This window comes from Brachycentrus maculatus, unplaced genomic scaffold (genome assembly GCF_059751285.1).
Source record: "Brachycentrus maculatus isolate JH-2025_06_01 unplaced genomic scaffold, ASM5975128v1 h1tg000131l, whole genome shotgun sequence".
NCBI lineage: Eukaryota > Metazoa > Arthropoda > Insecta > Trichoptera > Brachycentridae > Brachycentrus > Brachycentrus maculatus.
Window position 1 is genome coordinate 149,018 of NW_028280884.1, and position 22,060 is coordinate 171,077.

Below are 22,060 nucleotides of genomic sequence, written 5' to 3' on the forward strand. Positions count from 1 at the left end.
AGGTTCAAGTATCGCAGCCGTATTGGATTAATGGTATGAGAGTATAAAACTTTCATCCCAAGGCCAATTATTGTTCAGCTATCGCCTGCGCACGTACTGGCATTGTGTGACGATGATTTTGCGTTTGCTGTTGTCAATGTTTATGCGTGCCATTCCAGTAATATTGTGATACCGTGTGAAATACGGTACAAGCGGTCGGTGGTCAGGTTTTCTCGCTCGTGGGCGCCATTCTTCCTATTCACTTCACCACTCTCCGCTCGCCCGGTCCCGATTCTCGTATCACCCATCGGCCCCGGGGTACGCAACCTTCGGTCCGTATCAAAGTAATGCAAGTAAGCCACATGGCCACGCTAATCCATGGTGATTACGATTTTCTTAATTTTTTCTTTATTAATCATATTGCTGCACGAGAGTGTAAAACGGCAAAATTTCTGAGGTTTCTTAGTGAGTTAGCAGTTCTAGCGATTCTTATTTTACATGACACCCGTAAAACACTTATTCTTCTTCCTCACTCCATCTAACCTTATCGTCTTTTAGACTGTTAAGTCAGCTCTCCTCATCCTCAGGTTGTAGGTCTTTCTATTATATACAACGTCACCTAGGTCAAGCATTCGAATCATGTTATCTTTCTGTAGCATCCAATATTATTTTTTATGTTCCTCTAGATGTCTTTCGATGAGGATCCATGGCGATCACCTGGTTAACAATATTTTTCAGGTTCTCTGCGTCCTATGTGCCCATACCATCTCAATTGCCTTTCCTCTACCTTACTATTGATACCAGTTACACCTAGGCTTCCGCGAATGCACCGTAAAACATTTATTTATTAAAATATATTCCGATTCTCGATCAATCAGTGCAATAAATTACTATCAATAGTGAATAAAAATTGTCATTAATATTATCACATCATATTATTCCGATCCTCAGAAAAAACATCGCTTTTTCCTTTTTACGGTGGCAGTTTTTTTCGCAAATTGGAAAAAATGTTTTTTACTCCTTCCGTTCCTGTTCGTGGCGATTGGGCGCCACGGTGTCACACGACACCGTCGATAGCATCGGCGTGTAGGCGTCATTCTATAACATTTAATGCACTTATATCATACAGATTGCGATATATACAGTTCTGTGCTCCTGGTGCCTGCTGCCTCTGGCTGTATGGTGTGCGAAACGATTCCGTATCGAGACCAGCACCTTGACAACTGACGAAAACAAAGCTCGTATCCAATATAATATTTACAAACGCTTATTTTAACACATTTAATCTAACTGAAAAGAGATTTACGTGTAGTCTGCCTGTAAAATTATGTAATTACTGCTATAAATGCCACTTTATTTGATAATTTTTAGTATTATGTCTGGTTATTTTATAATTTTTACGTTTTTATTTAGTATATTTTATTTGAATTATATCAAATTTTCTCAAAAAAAATCATTGAATACAAAATCACGGTTAAATAATGATCTTAAAATCGGAAAAGCGGTTTGTAAAATCATAATCGTTTTTAGAAATTGAAATTCAAAGATGATTTGTTTGATTGATTTGACAACTAAAACACCATTTCTAGAATCTGAAGTTGGCGATAAACCCTTGAACTCGTTTTCCTTTGCGGCAGATGTAAAGAAGTGAAAACAATAATCTTTACAAATACTGACATTTAAGACCACGTATGAGGCTACGCGACCTTCGTACAAAGAACATCAATCGAGGACGCAACAACATAATCTCTCGTGACACTGTGCCGTATTTGAATAGTATTATTTTCCGCTATCGTTCGATAACAGTCCGGTGTATCGATGATTGACGCCCACTTCTGCGGAACGCGACCGTTACAAACACCCTTGCTCCGCGATTTCACAGTGGGTACAGTTGCATTTTTGTGCTCCACTGGAACCGTTCCATCGTACTGCCAGTTCACACGGTAATGCACTTCGCCTGGTAAATATTTAAATCGATTAATCGACAATCCATCTACTCGATCAGCGGTTTTGAACCTTCTACAAACTCTTGTAGATGATATTTTTCTTGAAAACCATAGCGTGAACATTTTTTAACTTTTTTGTGACCCGCAGTTTTACTGAAAGCAAATTTAAGATAGATAGAGATGCTAGATTTAAAATGGCTCGAAAGATTAGTGGTAAAGTGAAACAATTCACCCCTACTTTATAACTCTTTCTTTATTCTCTTTTAAGAAAGAACAACATTGCAACGTATTATTAGACTATTCCGATGAATGTTTTGCGGCGAAAATAATATCCATTTTGGTTTTGTTTTAAACCATCAGAGAAATCTTTTAAGCTTTAAAGGACTTCATGAAGATTCGAAAAATCTTTCTGTTTGCCAGTGAGGTGTTTGGTGGTTTGCCTCTCTCCGGTAGTTAACCATATCTCTTTGTACGTCTTACCTGTATCATGTATTTTGAGTGGAATTTAAACATTCCGTTTGTATTTTTACCACGGCTTCCTCCAAACTGGGAGATGTTGGATGGATTCCTTCCGTGTTTCCGACCGTGTCGTAGAATTATTATTTATAATATCGCCTTGATGATCCTAATCTTTCGTAAATACTCTCCTTTGTACCTTACCTCTCTTCCTTAACATTATTCTCGATCCTATTTCCTTTCGTTGTCAGTTTGAAATGTACCCACAACTTACTTATTGATTTATTACTAGCTTGTCTACCCATTTCACTGAACAGAGACAAAATGACTTTATGTTATGAATGCCTACTACTATACTCTAGCTCTCTGCATCCAGAGGTGATCCCGCATGTGTAACACCTGTGCCCGCGGGCCTCTATGCCCCTATGCATTTTTCTTTAAAATCCTACGATATTTTTGCAAACGTCACGCATACGGAAAATCAATCGTCAAAATTTCTTCACACCTTAATATATTTCTGATACAACCAACATTTTTCTTAATAACGCTAATAAGCAATGTTGAAGAGTCCGCGCTTCGAACATGTCAGACTTCAATTTTTTTTTTAAAATATTTATTTATTATTCTGTATTCACTTATATTGCGGCTTGAGCATACTCACTTTGTGTATCCAGTACATATTGCAAAACAGCTGTGCGATACAAATCTATTTGTGAATGTGTTTACTCGTATATCATAGTTTATTCGTGTTAGCGTTTCATTTATATCTCTAAAATCCAAAACTTAGAATATTTCTTCTCTTTCCGAGCACTTAAATTGCGCACTTGTACACAGTGATATATACGAGTACCTTGAGGATATTTATTAGTAGGTTAAAAAAAGTGCCAATCCGGTTTTTCATCATCATTAAATTAATCAAATAAAAGACAAATAGTATTTTGTATTATCATTATTATGGGTTGGTTATTGCCCGCCTCCGTAGTGTAATGATCAGCTCGCTTGGCTACCGTACTAGAGGTCCCGGGTTCTATTCCCAGAGGTGACGGTCAAATAAATATAAATATGATTTTTCACTCTAATATTTATTCACTATTACCCTGGACTAGTACCTGAAGCGGAGGGCTGATCACCTTTCCTTCGTTTATATGATGCAGTGCCCTATGCACCATCGCGTGCGGATAAGGGTTATGAAATTTGAATTGAATTGAATTGTTGGTTTATTTCTATGATAATACTCGAAGGATTTCGTATGTTTTATTTGTAATCGGTACATTTATATTCCTCGATCACACGCATGTTCTATGTTTCCTATCATCTTCGCCCGTCTACATCTTTGCCTGACTCGCTCCTTTCTTTGTTTCCAGAAGCCTCCGAACCTCGGCTTGCGGCGGCGACCCGCGCCCGCCCGGAGCTCGCCGGACCGTCCCCCGGCCGACTGAATGTACTTACATCAGATTACCTCCAACTAATATCACCGAGGGCTCTTGCATCCAGCCCCCCTTCCTCGAGCACATTTAGCTTTAAGTGTAAATTATCAGCCGTGTATAAATACATGTGTACATATATAAATGTTCTGGGTGTTTGGGTGTTCTGGGCTTGTGGTGGGATGCTTAGATTCCGAGTAAATGCTTAGACACGTCACTCGTGGACCGAAGCCAGTGCCTCGGTTACGAAGTTTAGTTTATAAAGATGTATAATTTTCCGCTGTTTCGGTAAAGGCGGATATGTTGATAAAGCTAATTTGGAGATGGGTATGCAAATTTCAAGGTTTGAAAAGTGTCCGGGGATTAGTCGAGCGATCCTTGCTTCAATGTAAGCAAATTTGGTAGAACCGATTAAAAACATTGGACGCTTTATAAAATTGAAATAAAAACCCATCTCCGTTTAACTTTTAACACACCATATTCTCATTATAAGACTTATACTAAGGTCGGAAACAGTTGCTAGTGCAAGCAGCTTAAAGCAGTCAGGGACAACTGTTGCACTTGGGAGTTCCGCAGTTTCGGTATTAAAATCTCATTCTGCCCACATTGGTGCTCTGAGCAGTTGTAATCGACAGTTGCAGTTGACTTGCTGTCGAGCGTGCGCGAAGTGATTTTTGTTGTTGTTGAAACTACAGAATGTCCATCTTCGGCAGCTTGAAGCGGCTGGCCCCGACTGATTGAAGCTGCTAATCTCTTTCCGGCCTAGGAGCTTATTTCGTCAATCAAGTGTCTAACCATTTACTTCGACTCTAACCTAGTTTATAAAGCATTTCATGTTCGTTTTTTCTTCAATCTAGTAAAGTTACCATAAAAAACAGACTAAAAGTGGTTCATTGTAAAATTCTCATTCGCTTTCGCGCAATCCGTATCAAAAGTTAAAAATAAATAAATAAAAACATGCGGTACTCTCAGTGGGCGTTATGAAGATCAAAAAGGCAAAAGCGAACATTTCAAACAGTTCCGTTATGTCCACGCTGCGGACGCGCGAGTAGATATCGCCTTGTCCGGATCTAGGAGCGATGGTAGCGGGGTGATCAGGCCGGAGGATGGCCACCATGGACCTGTCCAACGAGATAGTGCGGCTGCGCGCGGAGCTGGAGGCGGTCACCGCGCAGCGCGACCTGCTGCTGTGCGAGGTGGCCCTGCTGCGCCGCGACCTGGACTTCAGCGAGCTGCGCCAGATGCAGGACGACAGGTGATATGCACACTATTATTTCGGTGCGAAAGCACAGCTGAACGAGCCTTCCCGCGTTATCTCTTTACCCGAAGCAGAAACGTGCGTAAAATTGAGATCGGACCAATTTTGGCCTATTTTCATATTTTAGCAATAAACTTTCACTAGATTATCCCTCCTCTGTTCCCAGCACGGATTTAAATTAAATATCTTTAGTTAGAAGAAACGAAAATCCACTTAATGATCCATAAACCTTGTACATAATAAGCGAGGTAAATAATAAATGCAATACCCATCTATAAAAAAAAACTATAAATGTTGTCGAACTCAAATACGTTACGTTTCATTGCGCAAATCACTGAAAAATACTCACGTACTGTTTAGACTTTTATGTAGATTAGATGAAGATTAGCTAGATGTTAGATATCATTAATTAGATTTATTATTAAAGAAAAACAAATTGTTATTTAAACAAATGTACCTAATTTACGTTGCAATATAAACGTGAGTATTTACGGTAAGATGAAAAATATAAAACTTCTGTGTTTCCCATATTTAGTCGTGATTTAAACACTAGCGTTTTGTATATTGTTTTTCTCCAACTCTTCAGTACCCACTATTTGCATGGAACGAAATCCTGGTACCTTATTACTTTCTCCTCTGATTTACTCCGGTATATGGGATAAAAAATGTATATAAATATTTTTAATCGAATTTGCATTTGTTTTGTAGAAAAATATGCTATGTTGTTAATAAAATAAACTTTAAAATGATGTATCATTCTACTAGGAATTTATGTTATGCGTATTGACAGCTGGTTCGCTTTTTAAGGGCATTTTCAAAATATTTGCAACTGTTATTGATAGTATGAAACGACCCTTGTAAGGCGACTCAGTTGCCTTTATAAGATTCTTAGTATAATCTTGAATATATAAAAATACTAATGACTAAATAAATTGATAACGATAGTAATGGTAACAATAAAACATCTTTAATAATTATTTTTAAAAAACACACACACTTCTGATGTTAGAGAATAACCCCGAAGCATGTTTTACTATTAGTATTTTAGTTAATACGATTGTTTTTTTCTTAAGTATGATGATTTCCAGTTGTGATGGCACGAATGCCTTTTAAATATTTTGTTTAAATGTTATATTTTTAAATCTCTTTATCAAAGCGAGTTTCTCTTAGGAAAGAAAATAGGGGAAGAAAGGGGAAAGCAATACCTAGTCCAACTGAAAAAAAACATTTTTCTTGGATCGAACCCGCAACGTTAGTTTCGTAGTCAGACGTTTATCCGTACGTATCACAGTACCTGACGACTGTAAATTTAATTACGCATTGCCTTATTTCGCTGAAATCAGGAATGGAAGTATACCATCGAATTACGCGTTAGTTTTCTTTTTATTTCGACTATTCTAAAATAAATTTGCTGTCACGATTTATGGTTTATACATGTTTTTAGAATAAGTAATCTACGTAACTACAAAGGGCCTTTTGTCTCCGTCGTAAGCCAATGAATAGTGGACGCTTTTAGGTGATAAAAATCTTCTATTTTCTCTATGGAGTCTGCCTATTTTAGAAAGCCCTAGTATAGTAAATATATGTAAATACTGTCGTCATTCGTTCGACAATTTGTAGCCTACATTGTAATTTTTTTTGTAAAATACAATATTATGTTGTTCACAAGACAATTAGAATCTAAGACGAACCCGGCAAATGTTATTATATTTTTTATATTATTTGTCATCATTCACGTTTTTACATTTTACATTTACAGTAATGTATGTGCCCTTTCTGTTTGCTATTTTACAACTTTTTGGAAATTCGGCGGGTATTATATAATAACCGACGTTTCTTTAACAAAGCATGTCATTTAACTAGGACGTGTTTTCCTGTGTGTGTATTTTTTAATGCACGGGTAAGGATTGTTTAAGCGTATAGATGATCATGATTGATTACCGAAGTTTGCTACCGAGCGCTGTCATCGTTCCTGCAATATATCGTATTATTTGTCGAATTAACCCAACACGACATGCTGATATTCAAGTATTACCGTCAGGAAGAAATATGTCTAGTATACGGTAGTTGGCGCTTTAGTAAAAAACGAGCCGCTTATATTTTCAGTATTGAATTTTTTGCGTCGTATCCTCCGATTCTAACGACTTGCCGCTTCGTCCATTCGAAATTGATTGACTCCGATTTTTAATGTTTTTTGTCTTTCATTTCTTTTCAAAATCTGTTCTTATCTCATTATTTTTAATCCGACAAGACTAATTTTCTTCATTTTTCACAGTCTGATAGAGTTTTCGTAACCGCATAAGTTCAGGCGTTATGTCATTATTTCACACTAATAAATTACTTAACAAGCCTTGATACATCGAACATAAAGGTTATTATAAATTTAACACGTACATAATATAAAACGTCAGATTGACGAACGAATAACGATAGCGTTTACACTAGATGCCACCTCTGTCGGCGCACAGTCGAGATCAATGAGAATGCCATTAATTTTCCTGTTAGCTGAATTCTAAGACACCATTTACTTCCCTCTCACATCATTTACTGAATCTCGTACGGAGCCTCAATTTATGACAAAACGCTTCAATTTAAAGGAAGCGACGAATTATTACGCTATTAACTGAGATAATAATTCTAGTCTAGTGATCGGCACGTCGTAATGGCTACTCCAAGTTCCAGGGTCGATCCTCCCCTCAACCATAAGAAGAAATACTTTTTTCATATCGAGGTAGAATATCATTTTTAGTCAAGAAAGGTCACCATCATTTTACTTAGTTACTTTTGCCTGAATGAGGACGGTACAGGTATTTATCGAATATGAAACCTGTAAAAAATGTTTCAGTCACAAATTTTCATATTAGTGGTAGTAGCAGCGAGTACGGAGAGTGGACAGTAGAAATCCATATTTTATATATTATAACATTAATGTTACTTGACTTACCTATAAAAATGCGATTTGACATCGAAATTCTCGTTCGTCTGTGTCCTATATCCCTCATCTTCATTTAATGGTGCATAGTGCACTGCATTGAATCAATCCGGCGCTAACATTGAAAAATTAATCTAAAATAATACGAGTAATGAATGCCGTCACTTGTTTCGTTTTTCCCCGTATTCTACGAAATTGTCTGCCGGTGATGTTTTCACGGTTTGCTGAACTCGGCTCGCGAGTCAAATCCTAAAGTAGATTTCTGCAAATTGTCGACTGATGACCACTTCATTGTTTGCGATTCACATACAATGATAATAACTCGTCAAGTTGGATTATGCATAAAGAGTGATTCACCTCGGATGAAAGGAAGTGTCCCGGCCATATTTGGTTTAGTTTAGGTGACGGGTTTATGGGAATTTCCCATAATAATTACACATATCTGAACCATAGTCCTTTTTGGAAAGTATTATTCTTCTTCTCATTCTTGATGAACCATGGAACTTACATAGAATAGAGGTCGGAGAATCAGGCAACCGTAATCATTTACAACATTTTGAATGTGTCCACAGATACTTGTTCACAGATCTGTATTGTTTCCGCTTAGGAGTTTTTAACATTTTGCCATCTCAACGAAGATGAACTCGCTTTACCAAGCCTATGACTGTCGTAAGTCCTGTAAATGCCCAGACTTCCGTATTCTTATTCATATATGTTGAGATGTCAAAAAAACCGTAATAATGATTATTATCGGTTAAACTCTGGTTTTGATTTTGTCGTAGTATCGTGGAGCCTAATCAAAAACCTGTCGTTCAATCTCCAGTCTTTTTCTCACCCTTATCCGTACACAAAAGTGCATAGGACACCGCATCTAATCGACGCAGTGTTATCTTGGTCTTTAATTATACGAAAAAAAGATTATCACTCCTAGGTTCCAGGTGTCAGTCCTGGATGATATTAAACATTATAATGAATATCGCGAATATTTATTTGACCCCCCCGTGAACCCGGGGCGTCCAGAACGGTACTCGAACACTTAACTACGGAGGTGAACAGGTTGAGCGTATCCTCATTTTAACACGTCATTAAAAAGGAACAATTTTAGTAAATTAAATTTGTATTTGAAGAATGTCCTAAAACATTTATAAAATAAATCTTCTTTATTTATAACCACTTTTTGTTAGTACTTTTATCCAACCGGTTACGACAAGAACCTTGTCATCATCAGGGTTAAAAAGTACTGATTCTAAAACATTGCAATATCCATAGTTAGGTGAGTAAAACATTTCAGAAAAATATGTCAATTACTCTTCGTTTTATCCTTCTGACCGTTCGAATTAGTCGCTAAAATGTATATAATTACGATTCGATAAGATGATGATGATGGTGACGACCGCGCTGCGGCCGTAATTATCGCGCGGGGTAATAAATAATAATAAAATGGTTGCAAACATTTCGGAAATCAATCAGGCAGATTGGTATTGACTCGGCCATGATTGATTGCGCGCAATATTGAATCGGCCAGAGGAATTATGGCCCAGCGCTTGTGCGAGTATTATCGAGCCCATCGACCGACCTACGCACAATAGCGGTCAAAACGTCCGCACCGCCAAGTTTCTAATTCTGCGCATGCGAAACGTACAAAACATTTAAATATATGTATGCGTATAACATATATTCGGATTGAAGCCCGCCAATATACATATATTCTGTATAAGAAGTTTCATAAATAAATACATATGAGGCACGATGAAAACGGATTGAACTAGATAAAAATACAATATGTTTTGAATATTGAAAGCATTAACTTTGTGGATCATATTGATATATTATTTCGAGAAATAATATAAAAATACAATATATTGTAATTTTTTTAATTTTAAAAGGAGTAATCCGCAAAGCCTCCATTTTTAGAGACTTGTCTATAGGTATGATAGGAAAGGTAAATGTGAAAAATACATCACAAACACCCAGACCAATTGAAAATAAATCTTTCTTGAATTTATTTCGCAATTGGCGGGAATCGGACCCGCGACGCCAGTTTCGCAGCCGAGTGTCTGCCCAACTACGCCTGTCAGATCTGTCAATTGTTTTAATATGATTCCACTCGTTACTTAGTTAAATCCAACGGAATCGTGAAAGAAGTAGCGAAATATAATTAGTATCGTAATGATCCTCCGAAGCATCGGTGATTAGCCGTCGGCAAATTGGCCAAATAAATCAATCATAGGCCGAAGAGAATATTCCGATAAGTGGAAGGCCCGACAGAGACCGCTGGAATGGCTCGCATTATTCTCCGGCACAAAAGGGCCTGCCGGGAACGCGATCCCATTGTGGAGTTGTTTATTTTTGACCCACTTCCAGATTTCCATCTCCCCCGCACAAAAGGAAAGCCCGAGCTAATACGGATTTACTGTCGCGAGAGTCTCTCGTACGTTTCTGATTTACTCCTTTTTATTTGTTTTCTCTTCTTTTCGTTTTCTCGCACGCGTGTAACGTGTTACACTATCGCGCCGTAACCCGTTATTTTTTTTACTACCTCAAATATTGGATAATCCAAATGAGCCGGTTTGTGATGATTTAAAAATTATTAGGACTTTCTTTATCGATGCCTAAATGGCGTACAGTGCGTTAGATCATAATAATTCAACGTTGGTTTGTCATATCGTATAGAAGCCGCAGGAAAAACATGTTAGAAAAAAATCAATATTAAGGTTTTTTATGCACAAAATTTTAGTGATGTTTATATATAAATACGTACCGAGATTTTATATACTAACATAACAAACATTTTGTAAAAATGTCTGACCACAAAGTCAATGCTTTAAATAACATTAATGTTATTCCTTTTCTTCGGGACTCAAACCCGTAACTTTATTCATCCCAACCAAATGAGATAAACATTAAACTTCGGACAGTAAAATATGTACGTCTATTCCATGCTTTTAACGTTTTGACGCTAGAGGTTTCTAACTCGATTCCCAGGGGGTCAAAAATATACGTGATTTTTCAATCTAATATTTTTTCAATTTCACCTGAAGCGTTGGACTGATCACCATGCCTGCACGTATAATAATTAACGATCTAGATAACACTGATTCGATACGATGCAATTGCATCATGGGGTGCGGATAAGAGAAGAGAAAGATGGAATAACAAGTTCAAAGCCAGAAAAATAAGAACCCCTGTTAAAAAACATTTCCCCTATTGCGGGTAGTTTAATAAAGCAAATAGCATTTATTTTGTACAACAATATAATGATTTCATATAGGATCATAAGTGTTTTGTTATTATTATTATTATTTTTGTGGCAAAGTGGATGTTTGTAGTGTCGTGGGGTGGTTTCGCGTTCTCTCCCCCTCTCGGCTGGCCCGCCGCCAGATAGGGGAGGCGGCCGGCCCTCGGCACACATCTCCGCAGTTGGAATTATGATTGTTTGTTGTCGCGCCCGCGCCCGCGCCAGTGGCACCGGCTCCGGCTCCCGGCTGGCTGAGGCGCGTCGGATACCGCTCGGATATGTGTCCCGGAATCAGGATATTCATGCTCATCCTTAAAAGGTACATAACCATGGACATAAATAAATCATAAGGAAACGACTGACTTTTACGGACGGTACTTTCGTGCGCTCGTTTATCATCGTTTTAGACATTTTTTAACGCGATCGTTATAGCATATGATCATATATGCACCATTGAGAATCGAATAAGTTTAAACTCATACGGCTTGATGAGAATTTGTTTGCTGAAGTTTATAAACAGTTTTTACAGTTGTAACTTTTTCTGCAATGTATATCTTTTAAGATATACATTGCGGTAAAAGTCACTTTTTTCGGGAGCCAATTTGACAGATCAAAACTGCAGTAAACTGCCGTGTTAAGTTGACCTTATATTCCGTCCTTTTTGCAGTTATCTGGGTTATTATATCGTGTACTGTTTATACGTATTGTCAGTGCTTCGGACATCATTGTAACTCTCGTGGTGCAGGCGTAAAAAAAACATCAAACGTTTTCTTCATCTTCGCCAACGGATCCTGTAATGTGTTATAAAACGCCGACAAGAAGTTTAGCTTCAGTGTTTTATCGCAGCTATCCACATGAAATTAATCAATACCTCAAAACGTAAAATGAGAGCCAAGAAATATACTCGTATTCATATAATTTTCCACGGTCACTGTTAATTGTACAACACATTTTTAGGTTGACCCGTGTATCGTTTCTTCGGCCATCAGGGATCTCCTTCTGGGCGCTGTAGTACTGAAATTGTGTGGTACTATAACACCCTGAAGAGGATGAGGGAATAATACACGAGTTGACCCTTATGCGCACCTAATGGCGCATAGGGCACTGCGTCGTATAAACGCAGTGTTATCTTGATTGTTAACACATGAAGGAAAGGTGATCAACCCTCCGCATCATGTACCAGTCCAGGGTAGTATTGAATAAATATTGGGGTTAAAAATCACTTATATTTATTTAACCCCGCGCTGGGAATCGAACCCGGGAACTCCAGTACAGTAGCCAAGCTTGCTGACCATTATACCACGGAGGCGGACGATGAAATACGTGACCTATACTTCGGTGTAGGTTGTTTTTCCTCTCTTGTAAAATTTGGTGTTCGAGAGATAGGTGGGTAGCTCGTTTACAATAACACCGCTGATAACGCCATAATTTTATATATTGCCTGAAAAACACTACCATTTCTAGTTGTTTATTCCCTTTTTGTACGTGCTCTTATCTAAACTGTTACATAATTCAATATGCAAAATTCATTTTCCATCGTTTGTTATTTTTGTAGCTGAAATTTAAATAAAATGATTGATTATTTAGTGGAAAATCACGCCAAATCACCATTAGTGTATTCGCTCGGCTAGAATGGTTTATTCCGGTCTCCTCCTCGCCCTCGTATAGCGATGCGATGGTAGATGGTACCACACACGAAGGTACCGACTTATTAATAATGCAAAAAAGTCAATACAACTTATAAATAGTCCACTGCGCATGGGGGAACTTCACTCGGTATTTTAAAACCGTACGTAATAAATATTTTTAAAATATTAATTTTCGTTCGTATTCTAGTAATTTTAATATTCCGTTTATCCTATATTTTCAAAATCCGTAAAATTTATACACGATTTCGGATGGCAGGTCGTTTTAAATTTTAGAAAAATCGATGTACGAGTATGTTGACAAATTCAACATGTTTTAGAAATAAACTTTAATTTTGTAAATTTTGACAACGGCCGTAGGAATTGCGAGTATATGTGTAATAGTTATTGAATCGATGCATTTGAACAGATTTTTTTTAAATAAATTTTTACAGATTTAAAAAAGTGTATATTTTAAGTAACTTTTTAAGAACGCAGATACATAAATATTATTTTCCTATCCTCAACAACAACAAAAAATTAAATATAATATCATGATTATTTGGTGCAAAGCAAATAGGTGTTTATTCTTAACGTATCTTTTTTTACAAACGGTAGAAACATAGTAATTAAGATATATAATCATAGTAATTTTACATAACTACAAAATATAATAGTAAAGGTAGCAAGCAATACAAAGAAGTACCTACATATTGACATTTACCATGTAAAACTTAAATTAAAAATCGAAAGATATTACCGCAAAGTGACTGTCAAATTAATTAATGAAAATATAATATAAACGTTGTGAAGCGTACGTTTTTATACATACACGAAAAATGTTCCCAGAAAAAGAAATGACACTGAAATTATTATCGCGTATAATTTATTTATTTTAATAAATGGTGTTTGAAAAATGTTAAAAATGATCAATTTCGGTTGAGTGTAAAAAGTGATCTGAGCAGTAAGTCCCAGTTGTGTCACCGAGTCCATATAAGGCTGCTCGTCGAGGAGTGTCCGCCGCATACTAATCACTGATCGCCGGTGAATAATGAAGGCACTGTTGTACGGTGAAACCGAGGATTACTAACTACTGTGTATGTTCGTAAACCGAATCGTTAGGATCTCGAAACCCAAGTTATTTACTAATTTATGTATAGCTTTGTTCGCGTCCGTTGTGTAGTGGTCAGCGCGTTTGGCTACCGTGCCTGAGGTTCCGTGTTTGATTCCCAGGGGGGTCAAAATAAACAAGTATCTTTTCACTCAACAACATTGATTTAATATTACCCTGAACAGACAACTGAAGTGCAGGGCTGATCGCCTTTCCTTCGTGTATTTAACGAACAGGATAACCAGGGTTTTTCCATGTAACGCGGTGGAACAACGTTCCGGAACCTTTTTTCACGGATATAAATTTTTTTTAAATTTCAAAATCAATTAGTCGAAACAATGTTTGCGCTTACGTAATTACAATCTATATTCATATAATGAGTCAAAATAATAGGAAAAGTTTGCTATAAATTTTATTTAAATGATCCGAATATAATTTGTTTTAGTACAACATGAAGTGAGTTCCGGGACCTTTTTTTTAAAAAAAAAGCCCTGAAGATAGCGCTATTTATATACGATGCAGTGCCTTATGCATCGTTGGGTGTAGACAAGGGTTTGAAGAAGAGAATAGCTTAGGTTGCGCCGAGTGTAGTAGTCACCTGACCATTATCCACATATGTATACATACATACATACACATACAGGTAGATCCTGTAAAATTTGGTAAGTTTGTCAACAGGTGGTGTGACGTGAGCGGAGTGCTAATAGCTGTCGTTATACTTTGCAGCTAAAGTACATTATGCCACCATATCACAATGCCCGTGATTCACTATTATTATTGTCACCGCTCGTCGCTCATTACTCCCAATCAACGCCAACCTATCGCGCGGAATAATCAAGGCGACACGCCCCGCGAATAATGACAGATCTGCTAAAAACTCTCAAACAAGCCGCGTTACGTACTATTTACATCGTAGATGTGCCTAATACGCGCTCGTTACTTTTTCGGTTACACATTTAGTTCGATACTTTTTCTCGTTTTATATTTCTTTGCAGTTTATGTATTTAAATGTTAAAATGTGCTCTCGGCACGGGACAACTCAGTGAGGGCACACTATTGCAATTTGTACAGCGGTATGGCACATATTGCATATGTGCCATACCGCTTGATTTTTGCATTGCTCTAATAATTTTTTTATCCGCTTTTGTCAAGAAAATATGCCGGTGTAAGAAATCGTCACCATGTCAAACTAAACTGTCCAATAAATATTAATTTTTATTTATTTATATATATTTTTTATTGTTTTTTTTTTTAAATACGTATTTAATTAATAAAAAATAGTTGGTAAATATACAATTCATTTAAAATATAACGTTTCTACCTCTCTAATAAAGTAGATACTTGTGTTTAGAGAGGGAGTTCGTTATACAATTATATATATATATTTTTAAACAAAGTAAATAAAAATATATATTCTTTGGTATGTAGACTAGGTAGGGGTGAGTCGTATATGCTTTTTATTTTATTTTAGTTTTAAAGATTTGATAAGTTTTCCTGAAGTTTATTAAAAAATGGGTCAATATTTGAGTCCTGCAAAGCAAGACTGACGAGTCGGAATACGATTTACCCGAGCAGTGGTCGGGCTCGTCAAGTGCGATACAAACTCCTTGCCCGAGTCATGCTCGGGCTAGTCAGGGAGCTGGTTAAGTAATACTAGTGAGTATGCGCGCTAGATTCCAGCTATTCATTACAGCGTAGTCTTGAAGTCCCGTTTGTAGATTTGAAGATTGCTAATTGTCGTATTGTTCTGTCGTCCAGCTTCGGGCACAAGCAGGCGGGCTCGGGCGGGGGCGGGCTGGACGCGTACGGCGCGCTGCCGGCGCCGGCGTACCGCGCGGCGGGCGGCCCGGGCGCCGGGGACGCGCCGCCGCCGCCCGCGCGCCGCCCCGGCGACCTGGCGCCGTCCGACGAGCACGAGCAGCAGAGCTACATCGAGGGTAACCGCTACGTGAGCGACCACGTCACGGCGGTCTCGTGCGGCGGCCACGCGCACCTCACCTCAGGTACGTGCGTTACCCAGTGGTGCATAGGGCACCGCTGGTACAAGCCCGCGCGTGAGAGAGAGGCGAGGCGGCCCTAGGAGGCTACAAGGGTTATATGTGTTGTAGACCGGGAGGGTGGAAAAATGGGGAAAAAGTCTTTGTGTGAGTGAAGGAAGGGTGACCATGTGAATCCTATTTTGTTTCTATTGGTTTTTTTTACGATTTTACAAATTATACTAAGAAAAAGATACATAATATATCGAAGATATGTAAAAATATAGAAAGGAATGTAAGGCTGAAGGATAGTTAAAAAGATTAAGAAGAGTTCTTTAAGGTGGTATGGACATGTGAAGCGAATGGATAGGGAGAGAATGACTAAGAAATATGTGGCAAATGTGAGCGGAAGAATAAAACGAGGACGGCCGAAAAAGACTTGTCACAATCAGAACCCAAAATCTGGTGGTGTCAAAAGTCTGGAGTAATCGGAGGGCATGTATGACTAGATGTATGGATGTGAGAAAGCGAAGAGTATGCCAGGACAGAAGAGTGTGGCGTTCCATCCTCTCTGCCTACTCCTGCGGTCAAATGGCGTGATGGTAGTAGTAATAGGAGCTCGGGATGAAAGACATTACTGCTATATGGGATAGGAATTGGAGAAGGAATAACAGGTCAAGAAGAGCAGAATGGCTAGGGAGCTCGGGGCTGCATACCTGCATGTGTAACTTGGACACTGTTGATTTGAGTCCCTTGAAATCAATTCTCAGGGTTCGATTCCCACGAGGGTCAAAATAAATAAAAATGATTTTTCACTCATATTTATTTCGTCAGAATATTTATCAACTTGAAATGGTCTGGTCAGTTTACCATAATGTCATTAATTGATTCGGCAGTCACTTTGTGGTAAAATCTATCCATTTTTAATTAATGTTTTACTTAGTAAATACCACTATTTCTTAAAATCTACTGTGACACATACGGTGTTTGAAAATGATGCGGAATGCATCGAAACACGTGTCACAGTAGATTTTAAGAAATAGTGGTATTTACTAAGTAAAACATTGATGATCATGTCATTAATGTGCAAGATAACAGTGCTTTTATAAGGTGCTGATGAAGATGAGAAGAAGAAGAAAAATGGTCATCTAGATGGAGCTTCATTATCTGATGCCGTGCCCTATGTACAGTTGACAGAAGAAGAATCAATAATTTGTATTTCTCTTTTTTCAATTTGATAAAAATTTTAAAGATGTCTCAACTTGATTTGAAACATGTTCCGTAGGTTGCCAGGTCGTAGGCATTTGAAGCCCTGGGATGCTCACACTTCCATCTTCCTTCATATAAAAGGGAAGAACAATACATTTTTCATATCAAGTTAAGACACTTTAAAATTACATTTCATCCGTAGGGTGAATAATCCACTGTCCAATATAATAAATAATATTAAAACTGTTAGATAGAATATTGTCGGTAATCAGAGTGGTTGGTCCGTTTGCAGGCTTGACACATTCCACCTCGTCCTGCTCCACCAACGTGACGGTCGGCTGCGACTCCTCGCGCCAGATGCAGTACATGGCGCCCTCCGAGGGCTTCGGGGGCCAGACGGGCCTCAACATGCACAACAGGTGAGCGCCAGATTGTACCACCTACTACCACTCTCCATCATTGTACCATCTACTACTGTGGATTACAATACCGCTCTCCATCATTATACCATCTACTACTGTGGATTGCAATACCGCTCTCCATCATTGTACCATCCACTACTGTGGATTACAATACCGCTCTCCATCATTGTACCATCCACTACTGTGGATTACAATACCACTCTCTATCATTGTACCATCGACTACTGTGGATTACAATACCGCTCTCCATCATTGTACCATCTACTACTGTGGATTGCAATACCGCTCTCCATCATTGTACCATCCACTACTGTGGATTACAACACCACTCTCCATCATTGTACCATCTACTACTGTGGATTACAATACCGCTCTCCATCATTGAACCATCTACTACTGCTGGTCACAGTAGTGCTGTCCATCATTGAACCATCTCAATGTTACCTAACTGATTGCTATCAATTCCAATTGACAATTCTGAGAGCAAAAAACTAATATTTTTCACAAAATTATTTTGACTGTCTAAATGCTGGATTTTTAGAGTTGCAAGATTTTTTAAAAATATCTCAACATACATAAAGGAAGTTATTGAATTGGCATTTGTTTAGAGGAAAACCATAATCTAATATTGCTAATATAAATAAAAAAATTATGATATAAGATTTTTTAGTTGTTTTGTCTTGCGAGGGTATAAAATTTATTTATCTGAATTACAGACTTCAAATATATATAGAGAAGATAAGTTCATATGCAGCTATTTTGAATGTATTTTTTTTCTTGAATTTCTCATTGGCGTACTGCCATATTGGTTTTTGAAAAAGTTTGAAAAGTATCTTCATAACTTCAGAGATTTTCCTCCATGGCTTTTTAGTTAGACTGCATGTTCTTGTTGCTATACCGCTCCTTCCTCCATTTCCTGCGGAGTGACATAATGAGGTACATTGCAGGTACGAGATGTCCCAGGACTTGCTGGACAAGCAGATAGAGATCCTGGAGCGCAAGTACGGCGGGCTGCGAGCGCGCAAGGCGGCGCTGGTCGTCCAGCGCGCCTTCCGGCGCTACACGCTGCTCAAGAAGTTCTCCGCCATCACGGCCATGGCCAAGGCGGAGAAGCGCGCTGTCACCACCGTCATCGTCGACCCACAGAGTGAGTACAGTCGCCTAATGAGATCTGTCTGGTAATGAGACTCGTCACACGATAACACAACTGAAATTAATAATTCTGTATGTTTACAGACGATATCTACGCAAAATGCCAGAATAATGGGAACTCGGATAAGCTGTCCCTCTCTCGCCCCATGAGATCCATGTCGCTGAGAGAGAGGCACGATGGCGATGTCAACGGAATGTAAGTGTACTTTTTCATCTCTCTATTATGTTTTATAGACTTAGAGAAGGCTTTTGATAGAGTGGATTGGTACCTCTTGTTTAAAGTCATGAAGAAAAGAGGAATTGATTGGAAGGACAGAAGAACCATCCTCAAATTGTACAAGGACCAATCCACTCTCATAGATATTAATGGTTCCTCAAAAGAAGCCAAGATAAGAAAAGGTGTGAGACAGGGTTGTCCGCTGTCACCCTATCTATTTAATTTGTTCATAGAGGAGGCCATTGAAGAGTTGAAGGAAAAAACAAATGGAGTAAAAATAAACGGTCAACAAATACATTGTATAAGATTCGCTGATGACATCGCCCTGATAGCAGAGGACGAGAGTGACATGAACCACATGTTAAACACTCTCTCTAATGCTCTGGATAAGTTCCATTTGAAAATTAATGCCGCCAAAACAAAATCAATGATCGTTGAAAAAGAGCAATCTGACCTCCATCCAACAATACTTCTCGGAAATAGAGTAATTCAACAGTTGGATCAATTCTGTTATCTGGGTAGCACGCTAACATATAACAATAAATGTACCCTAGACATAAAAAAGAGGATAACGCTAGCCAAGCAAACTTTTATGAAAAAGTACAGCCTCCTATCAAACAAACATTTAAAAATTGAAGTAAGAAAAGGATTCATAAAGGCTTTTGTTTGGAGTGTTTTGTTGTATGGGTGTGAAACCTGGACCATCCAAAAGTACGAAAAAGACCGGCTTGAAGCATTTGAGATGTGGGTTTGGAGGAAGATGACCAAAACATCATGGGTCGTAAGGAAGTCCAACGAAAAGGTGTTGCAGGACGTAAAAGAAAGAAGAGAGCTTATAAATCATATTTTGAAGAGGAAGGCCAAGCTAATAGGGCACTCAATTAGACATAGCACCTTTCTTAGCAACATCTTCGAAGGAAGAATCTTGGGAAAACGAACAAGAGGCCGCCCAAGAACTTCATACTTCCAGGATTTGAAGCGGCTCATGGACGTCTCCTCCTATTCGCAGCTCAAGAGGATGGCGACTGACAGAGACAAGTGGCTGACACAACAAGGCGCTGCCTTTAGAAGATGATGATTATGTTTTAATAGTTAGTTAAACCACACCCGCTCCCTATGTGGAGAATGTGGAGTCCACAAACTGTCTCCGAGCTTTTCTGTCGGCTGCTAGAGTTCCCTTGCATCCTCCCAAGTCAGGTTTCCGTCCCGAAGTTCAGACGAGAGCTGCCGACGAATTGTCAGCAGTGGTCGTCCTGGCGGTGTAAAAGAAGCTCGATTGTAATGGCAGTGGTGAATGTGATGTTTTTTTTGTCCAGGTCGAGGGTCCAGTCCCCGAAGCACGAGATAGACGTGATGGCGGCTCGCGTGCAGCAGTCGGCGCAGCAGCTGCACATGATGGGGCTCACGGGGCCGCACAAGGAGCCCGCCCCGCTCCCCTCCTCCAACCGCAGCGACGGGGACAGCGGAGTAAGTTGACCGCTCATTATAGCTCCTAATATGGCTAATAAACAATGTCTCCAATAAAGGTTTTGCTCATCTTTGCTTTACTTAGATTGATTTTGTTCCATTTTTGTTACCTTTCCTTTCTGTTAAAATTATTACTTTTTTTTATACATCCCTGATATTCTGTGCCTCATTTATGTGGATTGGATTCATTAAATTAAAAACCAATTATTGTGTTTTAATATCGAGTGAGTTTTACTTTTCACCTGTAGATGAAATCATCTGTAGTTTTCGAAACTAGTCGTGTGTGATGAAATAAAACTCGTACAAGTGCTCAATTTAAAAAAAATATCTGAAAGCTATAATATATGTATATACATATTTCAATAAAATATTTACAACATGTAGATATATTCTTTTGTTTTTTATAATTTTTTCAACTTCTTGTCTGATAATCCGGTAATGTTATATTATCTGGGCCATTCACATTCCCAATTAGTCGAGATAATTGAATTACCACTGTATTGCAATTATCTTAGACAGATTTTGAAAATTCAAATACTTTTTTTACTAATAATTAGCGTGGTTTAACTATAAACCCAAACTAGACACTATGTGTCACTAATAACCGCCAGTAGTATTGTCTAGTCAGTGGAGGTGATGAGCCTAGTTTCCGTATCCCCCGCAGGTGTGCAACTGCTCGGTGGGCGGCTCCGTGAGCAACATGTCCACCTCCTCGCTGCACAACGACTCGCTGCTCGCCCACCACCACCACCACCACCTGCACCACCTCAACAACTCGGGTGAGTGCCGTCCGACAAGTAGTACCACATTCCATCTGTGTTCTTAGGAGTTTATCAAACATTTTGTTGGTCAATGAACAACACATTAGCCCCGAGTGTAAATTGTAGTCCAGCGATTGATTAGTGAGCAAAACATGACTTTTCTATAAAAATGGCGCTTTATAAAGTATCCAAAATTATTATTTTGATTTTTACACTTTTTACAAAAAATAAATGCAATTTTACTATTGTTGTTATAATATGTATGGTAGAGTTAAAAATTAATTGAAAGTATGAATCCATAGTGCAATCCATTTCAAATCTAAGACTGTTCAACTGATCAAAAACAGTAAATCTTGTTTTAATTAATGTTTTACTTAGTACATACCACTATTTCTTGAAATCTACTGTGACACGTGTTTCGATGCATTCCATGGGTCCTCTATAGGTGTTGAAAAAAAAATTCTGACATGTACACTACATTTTTCATCTCAAACACATAACAAAAAAAGACTTATTTTAATCAGAAGCGCCATTTGCATTTATTTTTTAGCTTACAAGTTATCGAGAAATAAATTCCTCACAACCCAACACAATACGATTGAAAGTTTATTTTCCTTCTCCTATTTTGTTGCATCGCCTTACTTGATTAGTGGCTTGTTGGTTTTGTTGCCGTTACGCTTGTTTTATGATTTGTGTTGCGGGCAGCGAGCTCGGTGCACTCGAGCCCCAACGCCAGCCTGCTGATGTGGCCGCACGGGGGCTCTGCGGACGGCTGCTACGGCCACTACTCCCCGGGCGGCTCCTCCGTCTCGCCCTACTGCATCGACCGAGGTGAGATGGCCGCGCAGTCTCCATCACCAGTCCGACCGACAACACCTTAGGCCATT

General features: G+C 38.6%; 1 protein-coding gene across 9 annotated transcripts in view; it reads left to right on the forward strand.

Moving 5' to 3' along the window:
• Positions 1-22,060, forward strand: part of LOC148309302 (IQ motif and SEC7 domain-containing protein 3-like) — a 113,045-nt gene that overhangs the window by 76,799 nt on the left and 14,186 nt on the right. For 3 of the 9 annotated variants that reach the window (XM_088260338.1, XM_088260337.1, XM_088260334.1), the window contains 9 exons: positions 3,746-3,907; positions 4,663-5,060; positions 15,728-15,972; positions 17,447-17,573; positions 18,524-18,723; positions 18,813-18,924; positions 20,262-20,412; positions 21,059-21,191; positions 21,879-22,004. In XM_088260338.1, coding sequence (XP_088116464.1) covers positions 4,912-5,060; positions 15,728-15,972; positions 17,447-17,573; positions 18,524-18,723; positions 18,813-18,924; positions 20,262-20,412; positions 21,059-21,191; positions 21,879-22,004 — 1,243 coding nt within the window. In that variant the 5' untranslated portion in view covers positions 3,746-3,907; positions 4,663-4,911. The remainder of the gene's footprint in view (positions 1-3,745; positions 3,908-4,662; positions 5,061-15,727; positions 15,973-17,446; positions 17,574-18,523; positions 18,724-18,812; positions 18,925-20,261; positions 20,413-21,058; positions 21,192-21,878; positions 22,005-22,060) is intronic. The other 6 variants (XM_088260341.1, XM_088260336.1, XM_088260339.1 and 3 more) reach the window with 6 other exon arrangements.